Genomic DNA, 20153 nt, shown 5'->3' with positions numbered 1-20153 from the left:
TTTGTAGTAACTGATTGCACCACATCAATGATAGGAGCAGCTCCAATCTTGTTCTTGGCAGCATTTACCTGTGTCTGCTCACTGACCAAGGTCACAATTTATCAAGGTTGACAGGTGGGCAGAAGCTCTGGTTCCTCTTTAAGTGGTAATGCCTCATACCAACTTTCCCAAAGTATCCTGGGTGATATTTGTCGAAATTGATCCTGTGGTGATGCATGCCACCAGCATTACTGCGGCCTCCTGGGTGCTTACAGTGTTTGCCTAACATTTGAAAACCATTTTCCCCCCCAGTGTTTGATACTAGTCCTTTCATTTCATCAACAGAATCTGAACACTTCACAATAAAGTGTGAAATGGGGGCGATTTTATGGATCCTAGTTTTATAAAACATGTTTTGACTTCACCCCATAGAGAACAAAAAACTGAAATGTAGTATATAAGAAGCCACAAAATAAGGTCTTTAACTTGTAATATATGAAATTTTTTTAGACTAGGTTTGCCTTCTGAAAACAACACTGTATAGTCTCTGGCACTAGTGGATATTCAGTAAATACTGTTGAATGAACAGCAAGGAAATAAAGTAATAAGTGACTTATTAAAGTCCTCTAGAGAGTGAGAGAGCTGTCTGCCTTCACGGTTAAACTCCATGAAGTACCTATTTCTAAAGAATTGATGCATGACACTGTCTTGGTTAATAAGGTGGCAATTTTATGATGACATTTTCCTTTTAGTGAGTAGAACTGTCTTTTTTATTAAAACTTTGGAAAATAAAAACACGGATTTGGGGATTTTACAAGATAAGTATATTTTCGCATGGTGTTCCTACCTTTTCAGAGCAGATATCTTCCCTCCAAAAATGAAGACGGTTTGCAAATTGGTTTCTTTGCCTTTTGGTACCTTTCTTGTAACTAGTTAGGTTTAAGGAGCCAATTACTGCTCCTTGATTCAATGGAACTTACTTTTTTTCATTTAACCTGGTTTAAAAATGGAAAATTTCCAGAGCTTTTCCTGATCCCATAATTAGGGCTTCTAAAACAACATAATAGACATGTCAATATCTAGCATGAAAAGTCCTTACACTGAAGGCTTCTGGTTATATAAATGCTGTTATTTACTCATCAATGTTTCAGGTTCACAAATGAAGAAAAAAATGGTTTTACTTTGTAAGTAAATATTTAAAGTGTTATTGCCATCTTGTGACAAATAGAGGGAACTACACAAAAGTTACTATTTTTTTTCCATTGCTTAGTTTGCAACATTCTTTATATTTTAATCTGTGGACCACTGGCACACTGCGCTAACCAGAAGTTTTTTTAATAAGATTATCCTAAATTATAAATTTCTGCTGTTGGCTTTGAGATTTGTATTAGTGTTTATTCCATTAGCAATTAATTTGAAGAAATCATATTTTATATTTTTTAAGGTAGCATTCTAATGCACCCCTACACACAAGATTACCTGAAGCATTACTTCAAAATCACAATTTTTTCCACTGCTTAAAAAGGAATGAAGGAAAAATTTCCTCAGATTGCCTATTCATCGCTAGCAAAGATAGCTGTCCCAGGTCCATATGTGGCAATAAACTGTTGGAGCTGTTGTTGGCACTGAGTCAGATAGATATCCCTTTGCTCTAAATATTCTTCATTATACAGTTCAAATGGAAATACTGCATTTGGAGCAACACAAAGTACAGCGGCCCCTAAGTGAAGAAGGAAAAAGTATAAATGAGAAAAAGTGTTAAATATGAAATCATATTTTCAACAAAACAGTGAAAGTTTTACAATTAAGTTATGATCTATCTCATAGAGTATTTCAATAGCTATTATTTAAAAAAAAAATTTTGAGACCCAGGAAACAGGTTCAGTAAATGCACAAACTGGTACCAGGGTCAATGGAAGAAACATTGATGTTTAAATTTTAAAGTTTGGAAACTATAGAAATTTGTCATCCATTGAAATAGCCATTAGTGTTCTGAAGCTGAATAGTGATGTGAGGAGGTGGAAGAAGTAAGGAGAGAAGGTATTGGAAGGTAGAGAATAAAAAGATAAATCTATGGAATAGAAATAACCTTGCGTATATATTTAAATGACTTTTGACAAGGGTGTCAAGACCATTCAATGGGGAAAAGATGGTCTTTCCAACAAATGGTGCTGTGAAAGTGATATCCATGTGCAAAAGAATGAAGTTGGTTCCTTACCTTACATCCTAAAAATTAGTTCAGTGAATCAAAGACCTACATGTAAGAACTAAGACTATAAAACTCTTAGAAAAACACACTGGGGAAATGCTTTATGACATTGAATTTGGCAATGTTTTCTATGATATAACACCAAAAGCATAGGCAATGAAAGAAAATAGACAAAATAGGCCACATCAAAATTAGAAACTTTTGTGCATCAAAAGTTACAATCAACAAAGTGAAAAGGCAACTCACAGAATGGGAGAAAATATTTGCAAGCCATGTATCAGATAGGGGGTCTACAACTTAACAAGAAAACAGCCTGATTAAAAAATGGGCAAAGGACTTGAACAGACATTTCACCAAAGAATATATACAAATGGCCAATAAGTACATGAAAAGATACTCAACATCAGTAATCATTAGAAAACTGCAAATGAAAACCACAATGAGATACCACTTCACACCAGTAAGAATGGCTACTATCAAAACCAAAATAAAACAGAAGAAAGTAACAGGTCTTGGCAAGGATGTGGAGAAATTGGAACCCTTGTGCACTGTTAGTGGAAATGTAAAATGGTGCAACCCCTAAGGAAAACAGTATGGCAGTTCATCAGAAAATTAAACAGAATTACAGATCCTGCAATTCGGCTTCTGGGTATATACCCAAAAGAATTGAAAGCAAGGTCTCAAAGAGATATTTGCACACTCATGTTCATTAGCAGCATTATTCACAATAGCCAAAGGCAGAAGCAACCTAATTGTCCATTTATGGGTGAAGAGATTAACAAAATGTGGTATATATACAGACAACGGAATATTCTTCAATCTTAGAGAGGAAATTCTAATGCATGCTACAACGTGGATGAACCTTAAGGACATTATACTATGTGAAATCAGCCAGACAAAATAGGACAAACATATGATTCCACTTAGATGAGGTACCTAGAGAAGTCAAGTCCAGACAGATAGAAAGTAGAATAGTGCTTGCCAGGAGCTGGGGGAAGGGGAGAATAGAGAGTTATTGTTTAATGGGTATGGAGTTTCAGTTGGGGAAAATGAAAAGGTTATGGAGTTGGTGTGAATGTCCCTTACACCAATAAACTGTACACTTAAAAATGGTTAAGAAGGTAAATTTTATGTTATGTATATTTTACCACAATTGAAAAAACAAAACAAAACAAAACCTTTAACTAATATTGCAGAAGTTAAGCTCTTAAATTCTATTTCATTGATTCACTGAATGAGTACCTAAATGTAACTGGCTGGGAGCACAACTGCTGGCCAAGCAGACAGTGCCTACCTTTCTAGAGCTGTCTGTCATTAGTAAACACAAGTAGCCTCGGACTTCTGTGACTGCTCCCCGTACTGCTTTACCTTACCTGAAACCTTGCTGTCCCTTGAGAACACTGCTTTCCTTGTGGCTCTCAAACACCCCACATACCTTAGTGTCACAAGAAAGAGTCAGTGCCTAAATTGCTGTACCTTTGCGGCTTCCAGACCATTCTTTCCTCTTGTTAAAAATCTTTCTTCCTTTGATGCCCAGTGCCACCTGGGCTTTATCACCCTTTCCCCTTCCACGGTGAAGTCAACAATCGGCTCTCAGTACTTGGCTCACAATCTTCCTCTGTTCCCTAATACCTGCCATTCAGCGATTTCCATGTGAATGACCCATTTAACTGCCAATCTCCAAGTGTCCTGACCTTTTCCCTCTACGTCCACCACACATTCCCAGAGTCAGAGGAAACTAATATCTCCAGAAACTTACTTCAAAACCATGAGTTCAAATGTCCCTCTTCTCTATGGTACCTCCTATGCTTCCAGGTCTTCTATCTCAGAGTCCTCCAATCTGCTTCCTTCAATTCACTTCCCTTTTAACCAATTTGAGTCCCTCCCTTGCCAGTCCCCCCCACTCCCTTGCCCCCCCGCAACACTCTGCCACACTCATCTATCAAAACCTCAACTCTGCATGAACGCAACCATTTACCGTGTGCCCGCATTCAGGCTGCTAGGCGGAAAAACACATAATTGGCATTGCTTGGTTTCACTTTAAATGAATCACAGAAACCTGAGATGGGCAGTTGCACTGCCTGACAACCTTGTTGAGTTTCTCTAACACATTTGCTCTTCTCTCCCCCCACCCCGCAATGACTATTACATTCCATTCTTTTCTCCTCAAACCTTTCATTTTTAGCTGGTGACCTTGTTGACCTTGTGGAGAGTAAAAGACCAAATCTACAGACCTACCTGATTCTGTATCCATTGTTTTCCCTCCTATAAAATGAAGTGACTCTTCTATAAGAGGCCTTTACCTTCACATGTGCTCTGGATCCCATCCCCTCTCACCTTTTTAAGGACTTTACGCCTTTGATCTTCCCCTCTTTCTGTAGTCTCATTAGTTTACTTTCTACTGCACATCATATGAGCTATTATCTTCTATCTTAAAAAAAAAAAAATCCCCTCCTGGACCACACATCCTTCTCCAGCTAATACCCTATTTCTTTCCTCATCTTCATAGTCAAACATCTCAAAGTTGTCTATGTCGGCTGTCTCCATATCTTCACTTCCTACCCCACCTGAATCCCCACTCCATTGAAATAGCTCTAATCACGACCACCTACAACCTCTAGATGGCCAAATCTAATCTTATTCAAACTCGCAACACATGTTGACCACTACACTCCTTGAAACACTCTCTTTCTTGGCTTCTATAATACAACTGCTTCTCGGTCTCATTTGTTAGTTCCTCCTCCTCAACTCCATTTCTAAATATTGGAATTCTTCAAAGGCAGTCCTGGGGTTCTCTGTATAGTCTCTCTCTGTGATTTCATCCATTCCATGGCTTTGAGTACCATGTCTGTGCTGATGATCCCTAAATTATATTTCTAGGTTAGAACTCTCTTCTAAACTCCAGATTATTATATCTGTCTATTGATATCTCTGTAGGATGTCTCAAACTTATATCTATAATTTGATCCCCACCCCAGCCCAAACCTTTTTCTCTTTCTTCCTAGTCTTGGTAAATGGCACCATGATCCACTCAGTTGCTCAAGGCAGAAACCTGGGAGCTTTCCTTAATTCTTCCCTCTCCCCACTGCCCAACTCCTTAATCTAGTTCATAAACGTAACTATTGGTTTTTGCGTCCAAGAAAAACGTCCCTGAGTAGGGATTATTTTCCTGCTATGTTTAAAGTAAAATTTAAGGAGCTCTTAACATTGTTTTGCTAAGACTTGAAAAAGGATATACCTAACTGCAACTTATTATGAAAACAAAAAGTAACTAAAGGAAAAAAAACTTCATATAGTTTTATTTCCCTCAACAAAAGCTTTCTTATATGCTTCAAGAAAGTCCTGACAAAAGTTATCAAGTGAAAATAGCCATATTCAGTCACAAGAGTCCTTAATATTATAATACCACAGTTTCTAAGTTCAAAGACACACATTTTTGTCTTCTTACTGAAATCTAGTTGTATCTTAACAATTTTGATGGTGATAGCATGTCAGTAAAATTGGCAGCATTTTTTCTTCATGGTATGTAAAATGTCTTAGATTTTATCAAGTATATTTTAAAATATAGAATAAGAAGGTAAAGATAAAGCAAGTTAAAAACAAAAATACATATCCTTCTTATTTAATATTGGTTGGGAACAAGCAATTTTCTCTTTTGGTAGGTAAAACTAATTCAGGATGATGATTAACCTTTTCTGGGGGTTATGAAACTCTAAGACATACTTCAAAAAACTTATGATTGGGGGAAAGTGGCAGGGGTGGTGGTGGTGGGATGAACTGGGAGATTGAGAGTGACATGTACACACTAATATGTATCAAATGGATAACTAATAAGAACCTGCTGTATAAAAAAATAAAATTAAATTTAAAAAAAACTTATGATTCCTCTCCCTAAGCAAAAAGGTAGAAAGCACATGCATATACAAATTTACATATAATTTACGGATTCACAAGCCCCTAGGACTCTCTCAGTATCCATGGATCCTAGGTTAAGAATTCTTGATTTAGATAATTATAGAACAACGTTCTAATGTTCTAATGGATCTCTGTGAAAAGTTATTACAATATAAATTGAATTTGAAGCAAATTTAAACACTAAACATATACACACAGGAAAGTCAGTGTTAATACATCCTTTCACTCCCAGGGTTGGAACTGAAAATTAATAAAGTAAAAATCTCACTAAAATAGAGTCGGGAGGCCAGAAGGGGGAGCTCTCATGCATGTACCTCTCAACATCAATACATATCTCAACAGGAAGAGACATACCCTGCATCTCCAGCAGGAAGTAACTATTGGTTTTTGCATAACTATTGGTTTTTGCACACTACTTTACTACCACCAGCAGGTGGAAGAAAGATTTTCTCCTTGCCCGGCAACAGCGCCACTAAACAGAGACTGTCACAACGCAGCCAATGAAAAGCCACTATACTTGGAACTCCCAGTGTCCTCCAATGGACTTTCTGTTATAACAACCCTCCCAACTCCACTTCTCCTCTATAGAAGAGTTTCTTCTTTGCTTTACCAGACCTGCATGTGATTTACCATAGTTACAATGTCCTGAATTGCAATTCTTTCCTGTTCCTGAATAAAACTGTTTTGCTGATAAAATAACTGGCTGTTTTATTGTTTTAGGTTAGCAGAACCAAAGTTTGGTTTGAACGATGGTATATCTCATCGAAATTAATGTCTCATATAATTCAAAAAGAACTTTGTGAGGATAATTCTCTTTACTCTTACCTTTAAGAGCCCCTTTATGTTTGTATTAGCAAAATCATGATAAGCTCCTTTGATTTCAAATAATTAAATGCTATAGTCACAGTATTATAACTAGCAATTCAGAGAAGGTGGTGATGTGAGATGATCACATTTTCTTTGGCTATGTGTCTAACTCCACTCTGGGGGATTGCTTGACAATTAAATGTTGCATGCTATTTTAAAAGGAAGATAAATTTTAAATCATTTCATGTGTCATACTTTTTTTCAGAATTCTCTAAGCAATGGAAAAGTTCAAGCATAGAAACAATCATGCACAATTAGGAACTTGATATCAGATAATGATACTACCTGTAAATGATTACTAAATGTTTAAATTCAGACAGGACTTACGTGGTAGAAATTTATTATTCTTTAAAATATTGTTTAAAATATATATAACATCTTAATTTACCAGATTAAGAATCTTCAAGTTTAAATATAATTATTTGTAGTGATCACTAATAACTTAATAGATTACCATATTTCAATGTTAGAGATGTTTCAAATAATAAGGCTGCAATAAGTACATCTTCTTTAAGCACTTTATTCCTTAGGTTCAGTCGAGCATGGGCTTCAGATAGGGAAACTCTAAAAAAGAAAACTGATGCCAATCAAAATATGTTGATATTATAAAGATAATACATATTTTGGCAGGAACAAACCAAGATATGTGTGAGCATAAGCCACGCCTTAAATATCAGCATATTCTTATTTTTTAAAAATTTTAGTTTCTTTTCAAAGCATTTTTTCCTACCAAGTTGAATAGACTGTCGCAGAACAAGGAACTATCCTGACTTATTATCAAAGAATTGGTTTCTATCCTGGCTTTTCTTTATTATTCTACACCCTGCCCTCCCCAAGTTCTGTTCAGTTAAATACACAGTTGGAAAAATTAACCTAACTAAATATCTCTTATAGACACATCCTTCGTGTTTTCTCCTAGTTCTTAATCCATTTGAAGTCCTCATAGAATCTTGAAATTTCAGTGTTGGAAGAGATTTTAGAGAGCAAATTTCAAATCCCATCATGTAACTGGATTTTCTCTACAACATCCCAGGCTACTTATTATTCGGTCCCTTTTGAACTTCACCTAGGATTCACTAGGAAACATGAGGCAATCCATTCCTTTATTTTTTATTTTTAAGCTAGCTTTAATGTACTTGAATGATTGCTGGATGTGGGAATCAGAAAACCTGGGTTATGTCTCTAGAATTTACTAGCTGTGTGAGTTTGTATGAATCATTTAACTTCCGAGATTTTTTGAAGCTCTGCTATAAAATGGGGATAATAATAATTAATAGGGTTATTGTTATTTCAAATAAGGTATTTGAAAATTTGGAGACTCACCCACAAAGATTATATAAATGTAAGCTGAAATTGGTTTCACTGCAATGTATACCAACTGGTCCCTGTTTTGTCTTCTGGGATTACAAAACAAGTCTAATACTTCTTAAATGTGACAGCTCTTCAAACATTCAAAGACAGCTTTTCTAGTTGCTCCATGCTTTATTTTATCCAAAATAAATATTCCTAGTTCTTTTTTTTTTTTGGTGCGGGGGATGCACCATGCGGCATATGGGATCTTGGTTCCCCCAACCAGGGACGGAACCCGTGCCCCCTGCTTTGGAAGCGCAGAGTCATAACCACTGGACCGCCAGGAAAGTTCCTCCTAGTTCTTTTAATATGTCATGTGACATAATTTTCAAGCCCCTTGTCATCTTGGCTATTCTCCTTGTGACCAGATTTGGTTAATATTCCTTTTCAGTACAGTGCTACAGGTGTGATTTGATCAGCAGGGTAGAGGTGGGGCAGAATTAGCATTTTCTCACTCTTGATACTATGTTCTCTTACTACAACCCCAAATCACAGTATTATTTACAGCCATATTACCTTGCTTACTCATATTATATGTAAAAATAATGAAATCTCAAATCTTCTTCATATTAAGCCAGAGCACCCCTTTCCAATGTATTCACACTTATACCAGGGAGGTTGGGACCTAATTAAAGACATTACAGGGACTTCCCTGGTGGTCCAGTGGTTAAGACTCCACGCTCCCAATGCAGGGGGTCCGGGTTCAATTCCTGGTCGGGGAACTAAGGTCCCACAACTAAGCCTGCATGCCTCAACTACTGAGCCCACATGCTCCAGAGCCTGTGAGCCGCAACTAGAGAAGCCTGCACGCTGCAATAAACACACAGCACAGCCAAAATTAAAAAAAAAAAAAGACATTACATTTGTCCTATTAATCTTCTTCTTGCTAGACTAAAATCATAATTTGAGCCTGTGAAGATCTCTCCAGAGTTGTTTATTTACAAATTTGATTATCATGTTCCTGATGTCCTCACCCAAGCTTCTTCTAAAATTGTTGACCAGGACAGAATATGAATACAGCCTTTCAAGGAAAGAAAAGAGCATTGTTCAGCTGCACTTCTCTAGAAAAGCAAGGCTGGTGTTATTAGGTACCTGTCTATAGAAGGAGGAGAAAAAGTCAAGGTTTATGACTCTTCTGAGTAGTGCTTCATTTACTTTGCTATTTCATAAAACCCATCTCCATCTCTAATGTTTATTTCTAAAATAGGAAAAAGTAGAGTTGTCATATTAAAATTAACTCTGCTTTATTCTTGGATCAGTAGAGTCAAATGTAAACTGAGGCTATGTGAGTTTAAATAAAGAATATATTTTTACTACAGAGAAAAAGCATTATGAGAAGATAGGACTTTCAAACCTTTTAAGCTTTGAGTATTGAATATTTAAAATATTACTTCAGAAAATGGAAAGCATTATACAATTCTGTTTACCATTTTAAAACATCACAGTTAATTTCTTCCTTGCCCTATCTTTAGCAATTTTTTAGCTCTATGAAGATAAACATACAGTTGGAGAAATTAACTGAACACATTTATCTCTTATAGTCCTATACTTGTCATATCCTATCAGTCCTTCACTTGTCTTATTTTGTATTGCAGTCATAAAAAGATATTTATTTATTTATTTAATGGATTATTTTACTCCTGGTCCTACTTCATAATTTAGTTGAGATTATACGTTAATCTATATTAAATGAAGTAATGGTCTATCAACAGGGGACTGTTTAAATTATGGTACAGCCATATCACAACATAGTAAAACTGTAATGCAGCTATTAAAACAGAATGAGGTAATTCTTTATGCGCTGATAGTATGACATCATGATATGTATACCTGCATGATTCCATTTGGGGAAAAAGAAAATATCCATATAGGTATATACCAATTTATATATTATAAAAATATTTTTATATAATATATTTAAATAACATATTCATTTAAAATATATAACATAGTCAAATAAAATATGTATTTGATATACATCACAGTTAAATTACATATTTGTATATGCTAGTATCTGAATGAATAAGATCTGGAAGGATACACAAAAACTCTTGCCAGTGATTATCTCTAGGGAGTGGAATAGTAATAGGTAGGGTTAGCAGGGCACTTTACTCATTATTTTAGACTTTTCTTTCAGTACATCTGTACTTTACTTTTACAATAAAAATTAGTTTAAAAAAACCTTTCAAGGAATAATAATACATGAGTGTACTAAAGTATTTAGAAACACAAGGAACAGGGGACTTCCCTTGTGGTGCAGTGGTTAAGACTCCGAGCTCTCTATGCAGGGGACCCCGGTTTGATCCCTGGTGAGGGAACTAGGTCCCATATGCATGCCACAACTAAGGAGCCCACGAGCTGCAACTAAGGAGCCTGCCTGCCGCAGCTAAAACCTGGTGCAACCAAATAAATAAATAAATAAAATTAAAATTAATTAAAAAAATTTTTAAGTGTTACAGATGTTAACACTTAAAAAAAAAATAAGAGTACAAGGAACAATATACTTAATTTTTTTTCTAGGTTCAACTACAAAATATCTAGAATGTAAACAGCCCCATTTAAAAAAAATAGTCATTTTCATTTGAATTCAGTGCATTTTTCTCAGACATATCTGATACAGGGTATCCAATAAAAATTAATTTAGTGGGGCCTCCCTGGTGGCGCAGTGGTTGAGAGTCCGCCTGCCGATGCAGGGGATACGGGTTCGTGCCCCGGTCTGGGAGGATCCCATATGCCGCGGAGCGGCTGGGCCCGTGAGCCATGGCTGCTGAGCCTGCGCATCCGGAGCCTGTGCTCCGCAACGGGAGAGGCCACAACAGTGAGAGGCCCGCATACCACAAAAAAAAAAAAAAAAAAAAAAAAAAAAAAAAAAAAAAAAAAAAAAAATTAATTTAGTGAAAACAAACTGCTGGAGGTTCAAATGATGTAATACTACAACAGAAGGAATTATTGTCACCTTAAATTCTTTTGGAACAAGGTATATTATAAACCAACCAACCAGCAATCAAACAAACAAACAAAAAAAAACGAGTGAGACAGTTAATAAAACACATCATTTAAAGGTCAATAATGGTTTTAAAATTGAATACCTACAAATATTTTAATGCAGATGCTGACAGCTTTGATCCACATATAGAATCTGTTCTGATTCTGCGACTTGCTAGGTAATAGCCATGAATCATTCTTTCTGCCTCCAAGCTGAATTCGACATTCAAATTCTTTGCAAAAGCAAGCAGCTAAATTGAAAGTGTGAAAATTTAAGAGATTCAAACTTTATTATAGGACCTATATTACAAAAATCCAAAGTATACTGTCATTTTTTTTTAAGTTTGCATATTTTATTTACAACAAAATTGATTAAATATCTGGGGCCATCCCAAAGTCACTGAGCATTTTAAATCATAGTCTTATAAAGAATATCACAGTTTACCCAGAATAATCTCTTCCTCCCTTTTAGTACAGAAATATTCTGTGCAATGTACTTGAACAAAGGCTCACTTACAGCCTTTTAGTGGGAGAGAGCTTCCCTCAGAATCACATTTTCCTTTGAAGAGCCTTAATTCTCTGACAGTTTACTTCCATCAGACTATCTCTCATTGGCCCTAGAGCTTCATGCCCTCCTTCCTTCGCTTCCTTTTAAAGAACACAACCAAACACTAGAAGTGTACTGTGCTAACTACTATGAAGGTAGGTCTTAGAGATTCAGTAAGATTTTGGGTAGAGAATAAGTCTTCAACTTAATGATTATCACTGTTTTCTCTGAGGTTTGTGCTTTTTTCTTTCTGAGTGATTCCTAGTTCCTTAAGTCCTTATTCTATGATATCATTTCCAGACTTATCACCATCTGTGTTGTTTTCTGGTTTGTCAAGTCATAGAACCAAAAGGAAAAATAACCCATAATAAAAAGTTGCTATTAACTATTATATCTATATTTTATAAATTTTTATTTAGTTTTGGCTGTGTTGGGTCTTTGTTGCTGCGCACGGGCTTTCTCTAGTTGCAGCGAGCAGGGGCTACTCTTCATTGCGGTGCGCGGGCTTCTCCTTGCCGTGGCTTCTCTTGTTGCGGAGCACGGGCTCTAGGCGTGTGGACTTCAGTAGTTGTGGTACATGGGCTCAGTAGTTGTGGCTCATGGGCTCTAGAGCACAGGCTCAGTAGTTGTGGTTCACGGGCTTAGTTGCTCTGTGGCATGTGGGATCTCCCCAGACCAGGGCTCAAACCCATGTCCCCTTCATTGGCAGGCGGATTCTTAACCACTGCACCACCAGGTAAGTCCCAATATCTATATATTAAATATAACCTTTTAAAAAGATCTGGATATGTCCTGGGTTGGATATGTCCTGTCTTTATTCTCCTTATACTCCACAATTCCCTCCAGGCCTTCAGAACTGGATAATAATAAAACTATTAATAACATTGGTAGTTCTCTCTAGGTTTTATGCTATGGGGGCACAGTGATATGCCACCTATATCCCCTTTCAGTAAAGGACCCGTTGTCCCTGCTACTGAGAGTGCAGCACTGGGAGTTAGCATTAGCCTCCAGTTGTCAACTTCTGCAAGAACTACCTACTTTGATGACTTCATAATACAATTTTTGCTCCAGTCAGTCAGGTTTTCTCACAGTTTTCCATTTATACTCATCTCTACTTTTATGTCTTTGCTCCTATTTTTATTTTTTGAATGCCCATCCTTCCTGTCATCTAAATCTTACCTTTTCTTAAGGCCCAACTAAAATCTCTCTGCCTCCTGAAGTCTTCCTAACTCCTGCATTCTACTTGATATCTTCCTTTCTGAATTCATGAAATACTTATAGTCAGCACCACCCAGCTTAGCACTTAAGTTGTCCCTTAATTGTTTCATATCTCAATAATAAACTATTTAAGGAAGAAAAAAATGTACATTTCTTAGAGAATATAAAAGAACAGAAAGAGGCTCAAATATACAAAGTATTCAGTAAATGCCTGACTAATAAGTCCATAGATTTTTTTTTGTTTGTCTTTCAGGGAAAAACTGGGTAAAAATTTCTCCAGGTCATTAGCATGTCTATATTATTTAGTATCCCAATTCCTAGAGACTACTTTTTTTTCTATACTAAAACAAACAAAAAGACCTTATCTTATCATAAATATTATTCTTTTTCTGTTCTAATTTATGTGAATAAATTATGCTTATATTTCTTTTTTTTTTTCTTTTTTTTGCGATACTCGGGCCTCTCACTGTTGTGGCCTCGCTCCGGACGCGCAGGCTCCGGACGCGCAGGCTTAGCGGCCATGGCTCACGGGTCTAGCCGCTTCGCGGCATATGGGATCTTCCCGGATTGGGGCATGAACCCGTGTCCCCTGCATCAGCAAGCGGACTCTCAACCACTGCGCCACCAGGGAAGCCCCCTATATTTCATTTTTAAATCCACCTCACCTTTCAACCTTTTATCCATGCAATTTGGGCTACAAGGAAGGCAGGTATGAACAAAAAATTTAATGACCCATGGATTCCCACTTCCCAACATTCCATGCCTTTTAGCTATCCTACACAGGTACTTTAACTCTACTGTGGACAGATTTCTGAATAGTTAATATTAAAAGGGCTTCACTTGTAAATACCTGACTACCTTTAATAGCTATGAGAGGCATTACTAAATTTGCATCATCTACTCTCAGATTCTCTTAACATACCACACGTGTTTTCAGGTCAGGACATTAAAATAAATGGGTTTATGAGTCATGAGAGATATCCCCCTATAGTCAGAACTCTGTAGGCATTCATATATAGTTTCCCTTTGAATAGTCTGTAAAATGTAGAAAGCTATATACTTATAAAGCCTCTCAACATAATGTTTTATAGAAATATTCTATTTTGAATCTTTTCATGGAAATGCTTTAAGCTATGGTGATTTGCTCAGTGGTTCAAAGAATAAACTCAATGTTTTAATATCTATGTCCTTAAAGTTTTTTTAAAAATATTTTATTTATTTATTTATTTATTTTGGCTGCACTGGGTCTTAGTTGCAGCATGCATGTGGGATCTAATTCCCCGACCAGGGGTCGAACCCGGGCCCCCTGCACTGGGAGCATGGAGTCTTACCCACTGGATGGCCAGGGAAGTCCCTATGTCCTTACAGTTTCTAGTTTAATTATGAACCTAAATTTTTTCTATACAATGTCCTTAAAATGCTTAAAAGCTGGAAGCAAATTGGAATAAAAGAATTCTAAATAAGGAAAATTAAATGTTCAAAGGGAGTTTTACTTACATTGAGAAACATTAGCACATACTTTTACCTTTTCAAAATCTTCAGTTGTAAACTGTTTAGAAGCTACATAAAGCAGCCCTTCAGGATCAATGGCTTTCTTTAAAGTATGTTGCACAGTAGGAAGAAGTGGGTGGCAAGGAGATGACTCATTGCAGTTAATCAATAATCCAAATGCCTCTACGAGATTAGCTGGAATCAAACTGCAATCCTACATCAAACAAAAATGTAAAAGGCAAATATTAAACACTGGCCTTTTCATAAACACTTCAAGTTAACTATTATTTAGAATTATTATTTAAATTATTAGTAGAATTATATTATTATAATATTAATTAAATTATAAAAATATAATTGTAGTAATTATTTTATCATTTGTTATTATTAATTATTATTTAAAGTGACTCCCAAATAGCATGGGAACTTTGTGATAATAAATTTTTCTAAAATGCTTTTTATTGAGTATCTTCTTACACATTATTCATTAAAGCCTCTCCCACTACCTATTCAAATAATAATTTCTAGTGAGCAGACACCTGCTTTGCATGACTAAAAAATGAAAATTTTCAAACAACTGTGTCATTATTTAGTTCTAGTACCCAATTAAGTATAGAAATTAAGCACAGAAATAATAATAAAACATTAAGAACAATAAAAACATTAAGATTAAAATCTGTGACTAAATTTCCTGAACAACACTCTAACAATAAAATACACATATACTTTACCATCTGACCAATTAGAGTATTGGTTTTCTGTATATTTCTTCTTGAAGATGAATCCATATCAACAAAAGACCAAAAACTGCACTGAACTGGAAAAGTCATTTGTTGGTCCATATCATCCCCAAACTTCTTTCCCGAGATGTATACTGTGATGCTTCTACTTTCCACAGCTAAGTCAAAAGACATTACCCATTTGTTATTTAAGTTCACTTTGGTCTATATGTCTATAAATTAATAAATATTATTATACAGAATTTTACAGTCTAAATTTTGGATAGTAAAGACACAAGTAAATTTGATTGTTTTGCAAGATATGGCTAAATTAGAGGATCTGCCATAAAAAAGAAGGCAAGAAAAATATTTGAATGTTTATGTGTCCCCTGACGATGAGTATCATCAGTCCAAAGCATGTAGCTAGAATTGTGAATTGGGAGGAATAGGCAGGGGGTAAGGAGACTGGTCATATAGGGCAGGTAGTACAGGCTTACAAGGGAGGCTGAAATTAAACAATGTTCTTTTTTTTTTTTCGGCTGCGTCATGCGGCATGTGGGACCTTAGTTCCCCTCCCAGGGATCGAACCCACGCCCCCTGCATTGGGAGCGTGGAGTCTTAACTACTGGACTGCCAGGGAAGTCCCCAACAATGTTCTTTTATGTGCCAAAAAAAATAATAGAAAGTGGGCCATCTAAGTAGGAGTGACTGGGAGAAAATATATCTCAAATTCAACATAGGAGAAACCAAATTCATCATTTCTCCTCCTCAAATGGCTCTTGTGCATTACTTACAATTAGGAGAATCACCACTGATCCACTTAAAACCCAAACAAAAAATGCAGAAATATCCCATTCTCCTTTCTATCCTCCCCTTATCCCTTATAAGCATTCAATATATGGATTCAATTCTATTCCTAGGATGCTATCTCTCAAATATTTCTCAAATTAGTCTTCTCTCCATTCACGATAAGAGTTTTTTGTATACATGTTTATTTTTCTTTTGGATCATAAGGTAAATATATATTTAACTATATAGAACCTGCCAGAGCAGTTTGCAAAATGGTTGTACTGTTCTATACTCTCATCAACAATATATGAGAATTCCAACTTCTCTACATCCTTGGTAACATCCGTTGTTGTCGGTGTTTTTAATTTTTGTCATTCTAGTAGCCAGGGCCAGCCACATAATTTGTAGGGGCCAATGTAAAATGAAAATATGGGCCTCGGGCTTCCCTGGTGGCGCAGTGGTTGAGAGTCTGCCTGCTGATGCAGGGGACACGGGTTCGTGCCCCGGTCCGGGAAGATCCCACATGCCGCAGAGCGGCTGGGCCCGTGAGCCATGGCCGCTGAGCCTGCGCGTCCGGAGCCTGTGCTCTGCAATGGGAGAGGCCACAACAGTGAGAGGCCCGTGTACTGCAAAAAAAAAAAAAAAAAAAAAAAAAAAAAAAAAAAAAAGAAAATATGGGCCTCTTATTCAAAAAGCAGGGGGAAATGCTTTTTTTAATATAAAGCTTTTTCTTTTAAAAATATTTTATTACTTATAAAATGTAATAGGGGTGATGTGGAGAGATCAGAACCCTTGTGCATTACTGGTGGGAATGTAAAATGGTGTGACCACTGTGGAAAGCAGTTTGGTGGATCCTCATAAAGTTAAACATAGAATTACCACATGGTCCAGCAATTCCACTTATAGGTATATGTGCAAAAGAGTTGAAAGCAGGGACTTAAACAGATACTTTTACACCAATGTTCATAGCAGCATTATTCACAATAGCCAAAAGGTGGAAACAACCCAAGGGTCCATTAACAGATGAATGATTTTTTAAGTGATTTTATATATATATATATATATATATATATATATATATATATATATATATATATAAAATCACTTATATATATTGGAATATTATTCAGCCATAAAAAGGAATGAGATTCTGTGAAGAGGAAAATTCATAGAGACAGAAAGTTAAATAGAGGTTCCCAGGGCTAGAGATGGGGGGGAATAGAGAGATATTGTTTAATGAGTACAGACTTTCTGCTGGGGATTATGAAAAAGTTCTAGAAATGGATAATGGTGATGATTGTGTAACATTGTGACTGTACTTAATGCCACTGAACTGTACATTGGAAAATGGTTAAAATGGTCAATTTTATGTTGTGTATTGTATCAATATTTTTTAAAAAAGGAATGAAGTGATACATGCTACAACATGGATGAACCTCAAAAACATTATGCTAAGTGAAAGAAGCCAGTAATAAAAGACCACAAATTGTACGATTCCATTTATACAAAATGTCCAGAATAGGCAAATCCATAGAGACAGAAAGCAGATTAGGTTTCCGGGAACTCAGGGGAGAGGGGGCATGGGGGTGACTGCTAATGAGCACGGGGTTTCCTTTGGGGTAATGAAAATGTTCTGAAAGTGTAACAGATAGTGGTGACGGTTGTACAACTCTGTGAATATTCAAAAAGCCACTGAACTGTACATTTTAGGTGGGTGAATTTTATGGTGTGCAAACTATACTTCAATAAAGCTATTACCAGAAAATGTAATAGAAGTAGCTGTCAGTCTAATACTAAAATTTTTAATTATTGACATGAATTTTACCATTTATATTGTACAATTCCAGTCTTAAATACAAATATTTGAGCATTTAACTCATATGCAGCATCATTAGTATTTTGTAGGAAGTATTAATACACACTTATGTATTTTTGTTCTTATCAGAACAGGGGAAATATTTTTATTTTGCACAAAACTGTTTTTAATTTGTTTCTTGATATTCACACATTTCACCAGCACTCTCTACTGATGAGTAAGGAAGGACTGAAAGGAAAAGGAACAACGGGTTGCCCTATCTTTCCCTTCCCTCCTATATTATCATTTTCAGTGTAAGAGGCTGGCAAATACAGGGAAGTAACCAAGTAAGAAAGGATATGATGGGGTTCCTCGGTCATTTGTGTTTCTTAGAATGCAACTGCCTATTACAGAAGCAAGTCTGATTCAAATGGAAAGCTTGGCCTCCTTGGGGCTATCAGCTCTCCATCTCACTCAGGGGAAGATGTTTGAAATGGAACATGGGCACTGAATTGCAGTGTAGTCACAATGCTTGAGAGTCCAGCGAGAATCAAACTGATTACAAATTACGTGTGTTAACAAGCCTCATAGTGATCGCAAATGCTATTTGAAATAGGGCAGTAAGGCATGGTGGACACATGCATGGATGTATCCCCTCTGCTCATGTTCAAGCTCCACTGTCTTCCTTACAAAACAACTTCAAAGATAAAATCATTAAAATTTTCTTTTTATAAAAATTTTATTTATTTATTTATTTATTTTTGACTGCATTGGGTCTTCATTGCTGTGCGCGGGCTTTCTCTAGTTGCAGCAAGTGGGGGCTACTCTTTGTTGGGGTGCACGGGCTTCTCATTGTGGTGGCTTCTCTTGTTGCGGAGCACAGGCTCTAGGCGCACAGGCTTCAGCAGTTGTGGCTCATGGGCTCTAGAGCGCAGGCTCAGTAGTTGTGACGCATGGGCTTAGTTGCTATGTGGCATGTGGGATCTTCCTGGACCAGGGCTCGAACCCGTATCCCCTGCATTGGCAGGTGGATTCTTAACCATTGAGCCACCAGGGAAGCCATAAAATCATTAAAAATTTGAAGATGGTGACAGTAGAGTTTTAACCAAGTGCCAGGCTCTTCTAGGGAGAGCTATACTTGTTCCCCGCCCATGAAGCTGCACCTGCTAGTATGTGTAAGTATTGGTATCTCATTGTGGTTTTTATTTTCATTTCCCCAATATCCAACTAATGATATTAAGCACTCTTTCATGCATTTATTTGTCATTTTGTATACATTCCTTTGTGCAGTCACTATCTAAGTCTTTTGACCATTTTTTTGCTGGGTCCTTTGTGTGCATGTGTTTTTAAGTTGAAGAATGTTTGATTTAAAATGTTGTGTTAATTTCTGCTGTATAGAAATATATATATAAATATACATTCTTTTTTATATTCTTTTCCATTATGGTTTATCTCTATGTCTATGAGTCTGTTTCTGTTTTGTAGGTAAGTTCGTTTGTATCATACTTTAGATTCCACATATAAGTGATATCATATGACATTTGTCTTTCTCTGTCTGCCTTACTTCCCTTAGTATGACAATCTCTAGGTCCATCCCTGTTGCTGCAAATGGCATTATTTCATTCTTTTTTATGGCTGAGTAGTATTGACAAAGTACATCTTCTTTATCCATTCATCCATCAAGGAACATTTAGGCTGTTTCCATGTCTTGGCTATTGTGAACAGTGCTGCTATGAACATAGGGGCGCAAATATCTTCTTGAATTATAATTTTGTCTGGATATATGCCCAGGACTGGGATTGCTGGATCATACGGCAACTCTATTTTTAGTTTTTTGAGGAACCTCCAAACAGTTTTCCATAGTGGCTGCACCAACTTACATTCCCACCAACTCTGTAGGAGGGTTCCCTTTTTTCCACACCCTCTCCAGCATTTGTTATTTGTAGACTTCTTAATGATGGCCATTCTGACTGGTGTGAGGCAGTATCTCATTGTAGTTTTGATTTGCATTTCTCTAATAATTAGTGATGTTGAGCATCTTTCCATGTGCCTGTTGACCATCTGTATGTCTTCTTTGGAGAAATGTCTATTGAGGTCTTCAGCCCATTTTTTGATTGGATTGTTTGTTTTTTTGTTGTTGAGTTGTATGAGCTGTTTGTATATTTTGGAGATTAAGCCTTGTCAGTCACATCCTTTGCAAATATTTTCTCCCATTCTGTAGGCTGTCTGGTTCTCTGTTTTTCAAATTATTGACTTGTTAGAATTGTTTCTATGTTCTAGGTGTATATC

General features: G+C 36.5%; 1 protein-coding gene across 1 annotated transcript in view; it reads right to left on the bottom strand.

The window, feature by feature from the left end:
- Positions 1 to 1532: 1532 nt before the first annotated feature.
- Positions 1533 to 20153, bottom strand: part of MCMDC2 (minichromosome maintenance domain containing 2) — a gene marked incomplete at both ends in the record, with an annotated part of 44799 nt that continues 26178 nt past the window's right edge. Inside the window, 5 exons of the mRNA XM_079722333.1 lie at positions 1533 to 1699; positions 7425 to 7534; positions 11414 to 11556; positions 14596 to 14775; positions 15293 to 15459. Of these exons, the coding sequence (XP_079578459.1) occupies positions 1533 to 1699; positions 7425 to 7534; positions 11414 to 11556; positions 14596 to 14775; positions 15293 to 15459 (767 nt within the window). The remainder of the gene's footprint in view (positions 1700 to 7424; positions 7535 to 11413; positions 11557 to 14595; positions 14776 to 15292; positions 15460 to 20153) is intronic.

This window comes from Hyperoodon ampullatus, assembly GCF_949752795.1.
Source record: "Hyperoodon ampullatus genome assembly, chromosome: 17".
Taxonomy (NCBI): Eukaryota; Metazoa; Chordata; class Mammalia; order Artiodactyla; family Ziphiidae; genus Hyperoodon; species Hyperoodon ampullatus.
This window is presented reverse-complemented; position numbering and strand designations above follow the sequence as displayed.